Genomic DNA, 12007 nt, shown 5'->3' on the forward strand with positions numbered 1-12007 from the left:
GTGAGGGAGCCTAACAAACAGTACCTTCCTTACTGCCTCATTGTGAATATCCAATAAGGCCATTCCTATCAAGGACTAGCCCGATATCTGGCCCAGAGTAAATGCTCCCTCTCAGCTCATCTCCTTCCCAGCCTTCAGGGGGCTGGGTCTGTTCTGTCTTCCTCTTGACTAGCAGGTCCAGGTCATGGTGTTGTGGGGCTGAGTTACAATACTTGATTCAATATGCAAATGTCTAATTAAATCTTTGTATGACTTGATACCCTGATGACTGTGGCTGTGTTTTTCAGGAGAAAGTGACCAGGATTCTAACTTCTCTGGATTTTGCTCAGAGCTTCATCACAAACAATATTTCCTCCGTTGTTACTGAGGCAAGTCTTCTTTTTTAAAATAAGCATGTCAGTAAGTGGGCATGTGAATGTTACAGATTAAATATGCATCATGTTTACGTAGGCTTGCCTCATTTTCTATTAATCTTTTGTTTCTTTCCAGGAAACTAAGAAATATGGGAGAACAATAATAGGATATTTTGAACATTATCTGCAGTGGATCGAGTTCTCTGTAAGTAGTTTATCTCTTATGGACATTAATGGGGGTCGTGTTTTAGGAGAGTCATTCTCTAGGGTAAAATCTGGAAGAAATGAAATGAAATTTCCTGTAATTTGGTAGGAGGAGGTTGAAGTGCAGGACCAAGACTTCCAGGGCTATCCACTAGGTCGGAGGACAGCGACCTCCTGGGTCCCCTTTGCTCACCTTTGCCATATGCAATTCTACCATTTTCTTCCACACCCCCCTGTCAGGTAACAAAGGGGTCAGGTAACAAATTTGAACTAAAACACTATGCTGGGCACAAGAACTTTTAAAATCTTGCAGGAGTCCTATAGGTTGGGTCTTACTGTTTCAAAACAAATGAGGAAACTGGAAACCAACGGTCAGAGAGTATAAGGATCTTGCTTTAAAATATATACAATTGTCCCTCAGTATCCATGGGTGATTGGTTCCAGGGCTCCCTGCAGATGCCAAAATCCTTGGGTGCTCAAATCCCTTATATAAAAGGTATAGCTATTTGCACATAACCTATCCACATCCTGCTGTATACTTTAAATCTCTCTAGATTACTTGTAATACCTAATACAATGTACATGCTATGTAAATAGTTGGTATACTGTATTGGTTCAGGAATAATGACAAGAAAAAGTTTGTACATGTTCAGTAAAGAAGCAACCGTCATTTTTTTTTTCTGAATATGTTTTAATCTGTGGTCAGTTGAATCCGTGGATGCGGAATTCAGGGATACAGAGGGCTTACTGCAACTGTACATGCAGTAGAACTCATCCATGCAAATCAGCTGTCAGCTCCATGTCTTACAGCAGTGGTCCCCAACCCTTTTGACACCAGGGACTGGTTTAATGGCAGACAGTTTTTCCACAGACCAGGGGTAGAGGTAGTGTCAGGATGATTCAAGGGCATTACATTTATTGTGCACTTTATTTATATTATTAATACATTGTAATATATAATGAAATAATTACGCAACTCACTATGATGTAGAATCAGTGGGGACCCTGAGCTTGTTTTCCTGCAACTAGATGGTCCTGTCTCGGAGTGATGGGAGACAGTGACAGACCATCAGGCATCAGAGTCTCATAAGGAGGGCGCAATCCAGATCCCTTGCATGTGCAATTCCACAGTAGGGTTCATGCTCTTATGAGAATCTAATGCTGCTGCTGATCTGACAGCAGGCGGAGCTCATGCAGTAACGTGAGCAATGAGGAGCAGCTGTAAATACAGGTGAACTTTGCTCGCTCACCCGCCACTCACTTCCTGCTGTGCAACTGGGTTTCTAACAGGCCATGGACTCGTATCAGCTGGTCCGTCTGTGGCTCAGGGGTTGAGGACCCCTGTCTTGGAGGACGTGGAGATCCTTTTTGTGATGCCAAGTCAAAAGTAATTGGCACATCTCATTCCTGTGGATTTTTTTTGGATGTGGCTCAGTTTGCCTATGTTTCCATCCCCCCAGATCCGTGAGAAAGTGGCATCCTGCAAACCTGTGGCCACCGCTCTAGATACTGCTGTTGATGTCTTTCTGTGTAGCTACATTATCGACCCTTTGGTAAGATTTCATCTTTCAAAAGAAGACACAATGAATCCATCATCTTTGGTTGTTTTTCTGGATCATGTTGCACACTATAATATCTGTTTTCTGCTTGAGAGAATCCAAAACCGAAAATCTAATATTTTGGTCAATGTATTGAGATGCTGATAGCCTAGAAAAATCAAAGTCCTATGCGCTTATCTTCATTCCTCACTAGGATTATATTTACAGATTTCAGGAGACCTGCAGGGAGAAAACTCCTATTAGTTCAGAATAATCAGAAAGACAGTCATGGGTGTACAGATCACTAATCTTCAAAAGAATACTCAGTACATCTACATATACAACCCCAAAGTTGCACCAAACTTCATTTGTCATTAAACAGCCCTTGGAAATGTGATTGTGGGGATGGTAAGTTCCAGTTAATCGGGCTTAAGCTTTGGCTCTGTTCTCTCCTCAACACATGCTGACTCTCTTTGTGAGCGAATCCTCTCCCTTCCCCTGCTGAAAGTACCTCAGTGGCTTCCCGTTGCTCAGGATCCTTCATAGGCCACACTAGGCTCTGCATGGCTGAGCCTCCCCATTCCAGATCTCGCTGTGTGCTCTCTGCCTGCCTGCCTTTCTTTCTGTGCTCCAGACACAGTCATCTTTCACTTCATCAAATACATCCCAATTTCCCCCACCTTAGGGCCTTTGTACATACCATTTCTTCTCCCTGGACTGGAGATGGGCACACACCGCCTTTCTCTCTCTCTCCTCTTCCCCTTCCCACCTACCCATGCCCCACTGTAAGACTTAACTCCTCTAGAACTTGTAACACGAGGTAAAGAACACCAACTCTGAATTAAAATTCCACTTCTACATTTTCAGAAATCTGTGACTTTGAAAAATTATTGAAATTTTCTGAGTTTCTTGCCTACATGGGGCTGTGTTGATGGTTCAGTGAGCGGTCACCTGTAAAGCCCTGAACCCTACTGGAACATCGACACTCAGTGAATGTTCACTACTATAGTTGTTCAGCCTTCAGGTCTTCACTCAAACGTGTCTTTGTTCCAAGAAGCCTTTTCTGATCCCCCAAACCAGGTTGGGCTCCCTTTTCCACGTTCCTGTGGAACTCTCTGCTTTTCCTTTGAAGATGTTATTGCTGTCTCAATTATATATTTATGTTTCTTTGATGAAGACCTGTACCTCCAGCACACTGTAGACTCTCCACTCCATGAGTTACCAGCGCATTCAAGGCTGTGTCCCTGTTGTCTGGCATCATACCTGGCACAGAGGATCACTGATGCATTGTCAGGTAGCTCTCTGTCAAGGTTCATCCCTATTGCCAGTCTGTTCATCTCCCTTATTCACTTATCCATCTGTCTACTGGCGGGACTTTCATGGCTAAGTGAAAAGGATTCTGCTCTTGTCCCGACCACACAGACCCTAGGCCCTGCTTCCTGGATGCTTCCTTTTGCAGCTACCTTTTGTGCCCTGCGCTTGGTGGCCCCTGCTGCCAGCTTTGGCTGAAGCCTTCATTAGGGGAGTCCAGAGCCAACCTGCTTGATTCTACATTGACATACCTCTGGTCAATGCCCAGCTTCCATCACCCACCTCATTCAGTCGAACCACCTAGGTGCGGCCCTCTCCCCAGATCACCAGGGACAAAGTGGAGACCTAGAGGCTGCTCAGGAAGATCGTAGGCTGGAGCTATTAGCAGATGGTTTTACATCATAAGGAAGAGCTCAGGCATCTGTTTAGTCAGTAAGATAGACTGTGGACTGGCTAACGTGTTTTTTTTTGTATCTTGATTGTTCCCAAAAGGATTGATGTAGCTTCCAGAAAAAGGATAGGGTTGTTATAAAGTTTCTCAAAACCAGGTTGAAAACAGAAATCTACTAATAACAGAACATAGAGGGAAGGGAGAACAAATTGACTGGAAATTTGGAGCCAAGAGGTGCTACCTCTGTAATTCTGAACTCAGCCAGGAGCAAAGCAGAAATGTGGGGTCTAGCTGTGAGGGTCAAGCAGCTGTTATTTCCCAGTGGCTTTTGGCCGAATGGTGGGCTGGAAAGAGTCATTCTAGTGTTATTGACAGCATTATCCTAAGGTAGGGATATCCTCAAACTTGAATTTACATAGTAACGTAGCAGGTTACTATGTAACTTACATAGTAACTTGGTTGAACTTACATAGTAACTTGGCATTCAGTCCGTGACATCTATGCATTGTGTGTTTGTCCTGATTTGTCCATAATGTTAAATCACTGGAATATCACTTGGCAGAAGTGAGTGGTGTAGACTGGTACCACTGAGGACAAATGTCCCCTTGAAGGAAGAACCACTTCCAGACTATTGCTTTGTGTGAACAGGGCTCAATGTGAAGAGATGGAACTAAAAATTTTTCAAGAAAAGACATAAATCCAGGTTTACATGTGAAATCTGACTTACAAGTGTTGGTAGCTATTTATAAAAGGATACTTTAACATTGCTCTTTAGACAGAAGATGGTCATCTACCATCTATCTACCTTCAAGATTGGTTAAATTAAACGTGGGACATTGATTGAGACCCTAGTATGCAGTATGCATTATAGATACAATAATGTTATGGAATGAAGATGCAGGCATCCCAACTGCTCAGATGGAGAGCAAAGCCAGAAGGGTTAATTGTCATCTTAATAACAAGCAACTCGTAAGAGGGATTGAAACTCAAACCTGCTGGCCATCCATGCTCTGAGTCCTGGATAGTCAAGAAACAAAGAAAGTTCATCTGGGGTGGTTAGAAGTTAGGTTGAAGTGGGCTAGATTCACATCCTGGCTTTATACTTGCTGCTTCTGCTCCTCCTTTATAAAATAAGCATAGTAAATAGGATCTATTCAAGGTTTTTAGAAATACGAAAGGAATCCTAACAATGTGAGTAGTACTTCACAAAGTGCCTGGTTCACACAACATTCTGAAATGGTTTTAAAGAATAAATGACAATTCATTTTTTTAAAATTCCAAAGAAAATTCCCCGAACAACTATTTTTCCGTTTCCCATCTTCAAACATTTAATTCTCCTGATTTTTTTTTTTTCCTAGAATTTGTTTTGGTTTGGCATAGGAAAAGCTACTGTATTTTTACTTCCGGCTCTAATTTTTGCGGTAAAACTGGCCAAGTACTATCGTCGGATGGATTCGGAGGATGTGTACGATGAGTAAGTGTGCGGCTTCCACAGACACGGGGGTCATTTTTAGGTGGTACCGTCTTCAAAGAGTTGCTAAAGATGAGCTCTGATGAGGTTAAACTTGATTTCTTTTCCTTTTTTTTTAAGTAGTTAGGTCATTTCTGTTCAGGTGGATTTTTTTTTTTTCTTGGTACTGATTTTTCTATACTTGTCTTAACTACTTTTTTTCTCTTGCTTAATCCTCTCAGCTTCCCTAACCAGCCTTTTTATTTCTTGTTTGCAGTTCCTCTCTCTCGGGGACCTGGCATTTCACTTTATGATAACTGTTTTTACTCTTTCCATTTTGGCTGGGTAGTCTGCCCCTCATTCTGTGTCTGGTGAATTTGTACGCCTCATTTTTCACTCACTCATCTTTCAATATGGGTCTCTGTCGTATGTGCATTAAAGTAAATACGTGGGGGATGTAGTTGCTGAGCTTTCATAATAATTCAAAAAGTTAATTTCATCTCCTTTTTTTGTATTTTATAGTGTTGAAACCATACCCATGAAAAAGTAAGACTTTTTTTTAAAAAAAACTATATTCCTAGGTGGGATGGGGGAGGTCTATATTATTATGTAATGGACTTTAAAGATTAACTTATTAATGTCTTAAAATTACATAGAAACAATATCTGTCTGGGCAAAAATAAATGTCAACAACTCTTAAAAAAGAGGGCTGGCACATAGAAGGTGCTCAAGAAATACTTGATGAATTAATGAAAAGTTCATATGCTAAGTTTATTAATCTATAAAGTAGTCATTTGGTCTTTGAAGTTTGAAAGGAGCAAAATGTAAATTACTCATTTGTCTTTTTTTTTTTTTTTTTTTTTTTTGATTTAACTAATTGTTACTTTTCGTGACCATTACATTGTCTTTATAATCCATGGTGTAAACACATGTCTTAGAGATAACATGGTGTTTGTGGTGTATTTATTTTGTTACAGTATGGAAAATGGTAATAATGGTTATCATAAAGATCATTTATATGGTATTCACAATCCTGTTATGACAAGGTAAAGCAGTCTGCAATGCATGCCTATCTTGTGTTAAGCCGTCTCATCTCCTGTAGATCAGCACTGAATTTTCTGCATGCTGTTGATGCCTTCACTTCTCTCTGTGTGATACTTTATCAGCGCAAGTCTCCAATTATGCTCTACATAGCTTTCCATGATGCCATGAGTTTAAATGTTCAATCGATTTCTAAACAATGGAATTGTTCAGCAACTGAAATTTGGTATCATCTTGAATTGCTGTGTATGGCTACAAATCATTACAGATTAAATGCATGCATACCTTGCATTTAGAATTTCTCCGCACCAAATAAACTGAGTAGTTACAGTTTTCAAAGTTCTCCCTTCCTTCCTCCCTCTGTTCTTCCTTTCCTCCCTCCCTTCCTCCCTCCCTTCCTCCCTTCCTCCCTCCCTTCCTCCCTTCCTCCCTTCCTCTCCCTCCCTCCTTCCTTCCCTCCTTCCTTCCTCCCTACCTTCCCTCCTTCCTTCCCTCCCTTCCTCCTTTCTTCCTCCCTCCATTCTTCCTTCTCCCTCCTTCCTTCCTTCCTATAAATTAACTGTAACCAACCAGAAAAAGAACCTTAATTCTTCCTGCAAAATCTTTATGAATTTACATTCTCTAGAATTAAAGAGCTTCTGTGGTTCAGGTAACTCTGAGCTTTGCTTGCCAGAGGTCAGTCCTCTTCTGAGATATACTAAGAATTCAGACCCACACATCAGCCAGGGACCTATCTGCTCAGAAGAGGTAGAGCCATAGTGTTCAGGGCAGCAGGGCAGCAATGGGCTATCCACTTCAGTGGCCATGGTCCTTCCCACACCCATGCACTGGCCCCCCAATACTCCCTGCCCTGCTGCTCCCCACAGTGATGTCTCAGATACAAAAGGGTGAGTCTAACATTGGTGCATAGGGTGGTGGATCCACCTTAGAAGGCCCACGCTCCACATGGGAGGCATCCAGTCAACGTGCCCACATTCAGAGAAGCCCACAGCTTTGGCTTCACACTAGGTATTTCTAACAATTAGAGCCTTCCAGACCAGAAGCTGCTTACCAATCAGGCACATCTTTATCTCAAGCAGTATTATCTAATAATGGTTGATGTTCCATCCTGGTCATATTTCAAGATGAACAGAACTGGAAAGTCATTAAAATTTGTCCTTTCAGAAGGATAAGTGGCTTCCCAAACTTAAAACTTTGAGCATTGTAAAAATTTCAGAACTTTTCATTATAATTTTCCATTTAGGGGAAGGGAAGTTATTTGAGTGTGTTCCGGCTGCTATAACAAAATGCCTTAAACTGGGTAGCTTATAGACAACAGAGTTCATTTCTCACAGTTCTGGAGGCTGGGAATACAAGTTCAAGGTGCCATCAGATGCGGTGTCCGGTGAAGGACCACTTTCCTGTAGGTGGCGGCATCTTGCCAAATCCTCACTTGGTGGAGAGGGCAAGCTGGCTCCTTGGGGTGTCTTTTCTAAGGGCATTAATGAGAGACTAATAAGGGCTTTGCCTTTGTGACCTAATGGCCTCCCAGAAGGCCTCACTTCCTATTAGCGTCCCTTGATTATGATTTCAATGTGTGAATTTTAGCAGTGCACAAACATTCAGCACATAGCAGAAATGGCGATAATAAAAAATAAATAAAGTTCTGAAATGGCAGATTGACTTCATCTCATCTGATACTTCCAGGATGCAAGGCTAGGGTGTTGTGTTGTGACAGAGTTGAAGATTGAGTTGAGTGTCTGTTAGCCAGGTGTGTGCCGGGGAGAGTAGACAGTATGGTTGCCTGCAGAATGTACTGGCCTTCCTCTTCATGGTGGAGCACGCTTCAGGGTATATTTACGGACTGAAATTTTCAAGATCAGAGGACAGCTTTTCTCAGTTACCTATGTCGCCCTAATGTTGGATCTTCTTGCTAGTTCTGTAGATTCTTTTTGTTGTTGTTTTTCTATTTGTTGTTCTTGTTGTTGTTTGAGACACAGTTTCATTCTGTCATCCAGGCTGGAATGCAGTGGTGTGATCTCAGCTCACTGCAACCTCTGCCTCCTGGGTTCAAGCAATTCTTGTGCCTCAGCCTCCTGAGTAGCCAGGATTACAGGCACATACCACCATGCCCAGCTAAGTTTTTGTTATTAGTAGAGATGGAGTTTCACCATGTTGGCCAGGCTGCTCTTGAATTCCTGACCTCAAGTGATCTACCCTGAACTGCTGGATTACAGGTGTGAGCCACCGCATACAGCCAGATTCTTAGATAGAAGTAGGCCGGATGCAGTGGCTCAAGCCTGTAATCCCAGCACTTTGGGAGGCCGAGGCGGGTGGATCACAAGGTCGAGAGATTGAGACCAACCTGGTCAACATGGTGAAACCCCGTCTCTACTAAAAATACAAAAAATTAGCTGGGCATGGTGGCGTGTGCCTGTAATCCCAGCTACTCAGGAGGCTGAGGCAGGAGAATTGCCTGAACCCAGGAGGTGGAGGTTGCGGTGAGCTGAGATTGCGCCATTGCACTCCAGCCTGGGTAACAAGAGCGAAACTCCATCTCAAAAAAAAAAAAAAAAAAAAGAAGTAGGAGGGTGCATTTCCACAGCCTGGAGGAGGAAGCAGGTGGATCCCAGGGAATACTACAGGAACAACAGCTGACCCTCAGCTGTGTAGGTTCTGGCTGCATAGGTCTTGTAGAGGGTGCTTGGAGCCCCTTCCTTTGTGTTGTTTCAGGTTCTTCAGGGGCCACGATATGCCTTTTTCTGTGAAGGGGACAGTGCATCAGTGGCAAACAGATTCTACCTCCTGGGCCACCTTTTCTCTGTTGGTCAGGTTGCCCAGAGCCCTGTGGCAATTGAAATCTGCAGGTTTAATCCAGACTGACTGAAAAGTGCTGTCATCAGTGTGTAGTGCCCGCTCTGGGGAGAGGAGAGTCGTGGATGTCATGTATTGACCTTCTTTCTTTTATTACTTTATTGTGTTGGGCACCAGGAAGTCATCATTCAGAGCCAAAATCCTAATGGCCTGAAGAAATGTGTCCTCCAGTTATGGTCTCATCTAAGGCCCATTGTTCCTCTCACATCAGGAGCTTCCAGGATTAGCTTTAGTTACTTGTTACAGTTTCATTGTCCCCTCCAAAACTCATGTTGAGGTTTAATTGCCATTGTGACTATTTTAACAGGTGAGACCTTGGACAGGTGACTATGTCATGAGAGCTTTGCTTTCATAAATGGATTAATGCCATTTTCACGGGAGTGGGCTCTTGATAAAAAGAGGAAGTTCTACTCCATTCCCTTTCTGTCTCTTGCTCTCATTTGCCCTTTCACTATGGGGTGATGCAGCATGAAAGCCCTCGCCAGATGCCAGCACCAGGCTCTTGGACTTCATGGCCTTCAGAAATGTGAAAAACATTTTTTTCTTTGTAAGTTACCCATCTCTGGTATTCTGCTATAGTAGCAGAAAACAGACTAAGACACTGCTTAAATTGGTTTGTTTTGCTCATTTCCTGCTTCTGAGGTCTCCAGAGTTCCTTCTCTTCCAGAATAGGACGGATATACTGTCTGGAGGAGAAGCACTGCTAGGCAGGAGGAGAAGAACCAGTGATCTTGTTAGTGTGCCCAGCATCCCTCTGCTCAGTAAGGCAAATGTAGGTGTTCATTAGAAATGATCGCCAGAGCCTACAGTCCTTCATAATGTTCAGCTCCAGGTCCTGATGATGTGGACAGTAACAAGAGACCGAGCCAGCCCCTGCCTGTACCCTTTTCCTGGGGCCCTTTGAGCCCTTTCAATAAAGAATGTGTTTCTTTACAGAAAGCATAAAGAGTAGTTCAAGAAGAAGCACACAGAACCAAGCATATGCAGTTTCTAAAGTGAAACACTTTACAAGGAATGTCTTACCTGGCAGGTGCCCTGATGTCCTGTGTGCACATCCTCCCCCAGCCTCATGTGTCTGACGCAGCACTGCAGTGGGAGGGGTGATCCTGCAGGTTCAGAGGGGTTGTGATCCTCCCAAAGTCACATTCGGGGAGGGTGGTGAAAGAGTTGAAACTGCAGACCTTCCAGGTGGAGCTCACTAGTCACCCCCTAGTGTATACCTTTTTGGTTGTCAAGGCCATTATCACAGAATCACTTTAGATGACCCTAGGGCTTCTGCTGAAGGTTCACCCAGAGAGCCACTTCGAGGACATTTGTACTGTCTGGTCTCACACCCGGGAATTTGTAGTTGTAATAAGGTCCCTGCAGAACTTCCATTTGCTTCTGTCTTCTGTCCTAGAAGCAGACTTTAAGAAGACTCTTGTGGTAGACTGGTGTGCACTGCTGCGTTGCTGCTGGTCTAATGTCTTCAACACATATTCATAGTGACTCTTAACACTTTTAACCTTAGATTGTGAATATTCACAATTCCACTTGTCATAGTCTGTCCCTCTATCCTCTTTATCTTTTACCCTCTTTTTAAAGGCAATGCAAACAGAAGCTAGAGTAATCAATGTTTTGTTTGACACATTCTTCCTGATAAACTTTAAGGGGTGTGGTTTACATTCATCTGTACCCTTAGTCACATGCCTGCTTCTTAGCACAGAGGGGATGAAACCACCCACAGCTTTACTGGAGGTGTTACATTTCTTTACCTTTTTGTTTTCAGCCCATCACAACACTGATAGCTGATGTTGAAATTGCTTGAGGTAAGTTTCATGCTTCCACTGAAGAGAATCTATAGGACTATAGTTTTTAGTTTTTAGAACATCAAAGCATAGCTATTCCTAATACATTAAGTGAGAAATCTAGATCAGTATATTGGACATGATGATTTTATATATCCAGTCTACCCTCTGTACCTGCAGGTTCTACATCCACAGATTCAACCAACTATGGATCAAAAATATTCTAAAAAAATTTTTTAAATAACAGTAGAAAAATAAAAATTAGAAAAACAATATAACCTAACAACTACTTACATAGCACCTACATTGTATTAGGTATTATGAGTAATCTAGAGATGATATACAGTATGTAGGAGGATGTGCGTGGGGGTCCTGGAACCAATCCTACATGGATCCTGAGGGGCAACTGTGTGTATATATACTATACAATCACTCTCTCTGTATATACATACATTGCTATATAAATGTGTGTGTATTTATATATATATACACACACACACGCAATGATCATGTGTGTGTATAGTGTAAAAATAAGTTGTTTTTTTTTTAAGAATAAAAACATAAGGCCTGGCATGGTGGCTCACACCTGTAATCCCAGCACTTTGGGAGTACAAGACAGGCAGATCACTTGAGGTCAGGAGTTTGAAACCAGCCTGGCCAACATGGTGAAACCTTGTCTCTACTAAAAAAAGTTAACTGGTTGTGGTGGCAGGCACCTGTAATCCCAGCTACTCAGGAGACTGAGGCAGGAGAATTGCTTGAACCTGGGAGGCAGAGGTTGCAGTGAGCCAGGATTGCACCACTGCATTCCAGTCTGGGCAACAGAGCAAGGCTCCGTCTCAAAAAAAAAAAAAAAAAAGGATTGTTTAGAGTAAAAAAGTAAGCCAGGCATGGTGGTGCCTGCCTGTAGTCCCAGCGACTGAGGTGGGAGGCTGTGGTAGGAGGATTGCTTGAGCCCAGGAGTTCAAGGATGCAGTGAACCATGACTATACCTGTGAATTGCAACACACTCATGCACTCCAGCTTGGATACCACAGTAAGACCCTATCTCTTAAAAAACAAACCAACAAAAATCTTGA

At 42.7% G+C, this 12007-nt stretch overlaps 1 protein-coding gene across 26 annotated transcripts in view; it reads left to right on the forward strand.

Annotated features, from left to right (window-relative positions):
* PROM1 (prominin 1) overlaps positions 1–12007 on the forward strand; it is a 153367-nt gene that overhangs the window by 134165 nt on the left and 7195 nt on the right. For 13 of the 26 annotated variants that reach the window (XM_078367475.1, XM_054253467.2, XM_054253468.2 and 10 more), the window contains 7 exons: positions 288–368; positions 490–558; positions 2018–2110; positions 5156–5271; positions 5770–5793; positions 6225–6293; positions 10910–10949. In XM_078367475.1, the coding sequence (XP_078223601.1) occupies positions 288–368; positions 490–558; positions 2018–2110; positions 5156–5271; positions 5770–5793; positions 6225–6293; positions 10910–10925 (468 nt within the window). In that variant the 3' untranslated portion in view covers positions 10926–10949. Of the gene's footprint in view, positions 1–287; positions 369–489; positions 559–2017; positions 2111–5155; positions 5272–5524; positions 5794–6224; positions 6294–10909; positions 10950–12007 lie in introns of all 26 variants that reach the window. The other 13 variants (XM_078367477.1, XM_078367478.1, XM_035294013.3 and 10 more) reach the window with 3 other exon arrangements.

The sequence above is a fragment of the Callithrix jacchus genome, chromosome 3, assembly GCF_049354715.1.
Source record: "Callithrix jacchus isolate 240 chromosome 3, calJac240_pri, whole genome shotgun sequence".
NCBI classification, from domain to species: Eukaryota; Metazoa; Chordata; class Mammalia; order Primates; family Cebidae; genus Callithrix; species Callithrix jacchus.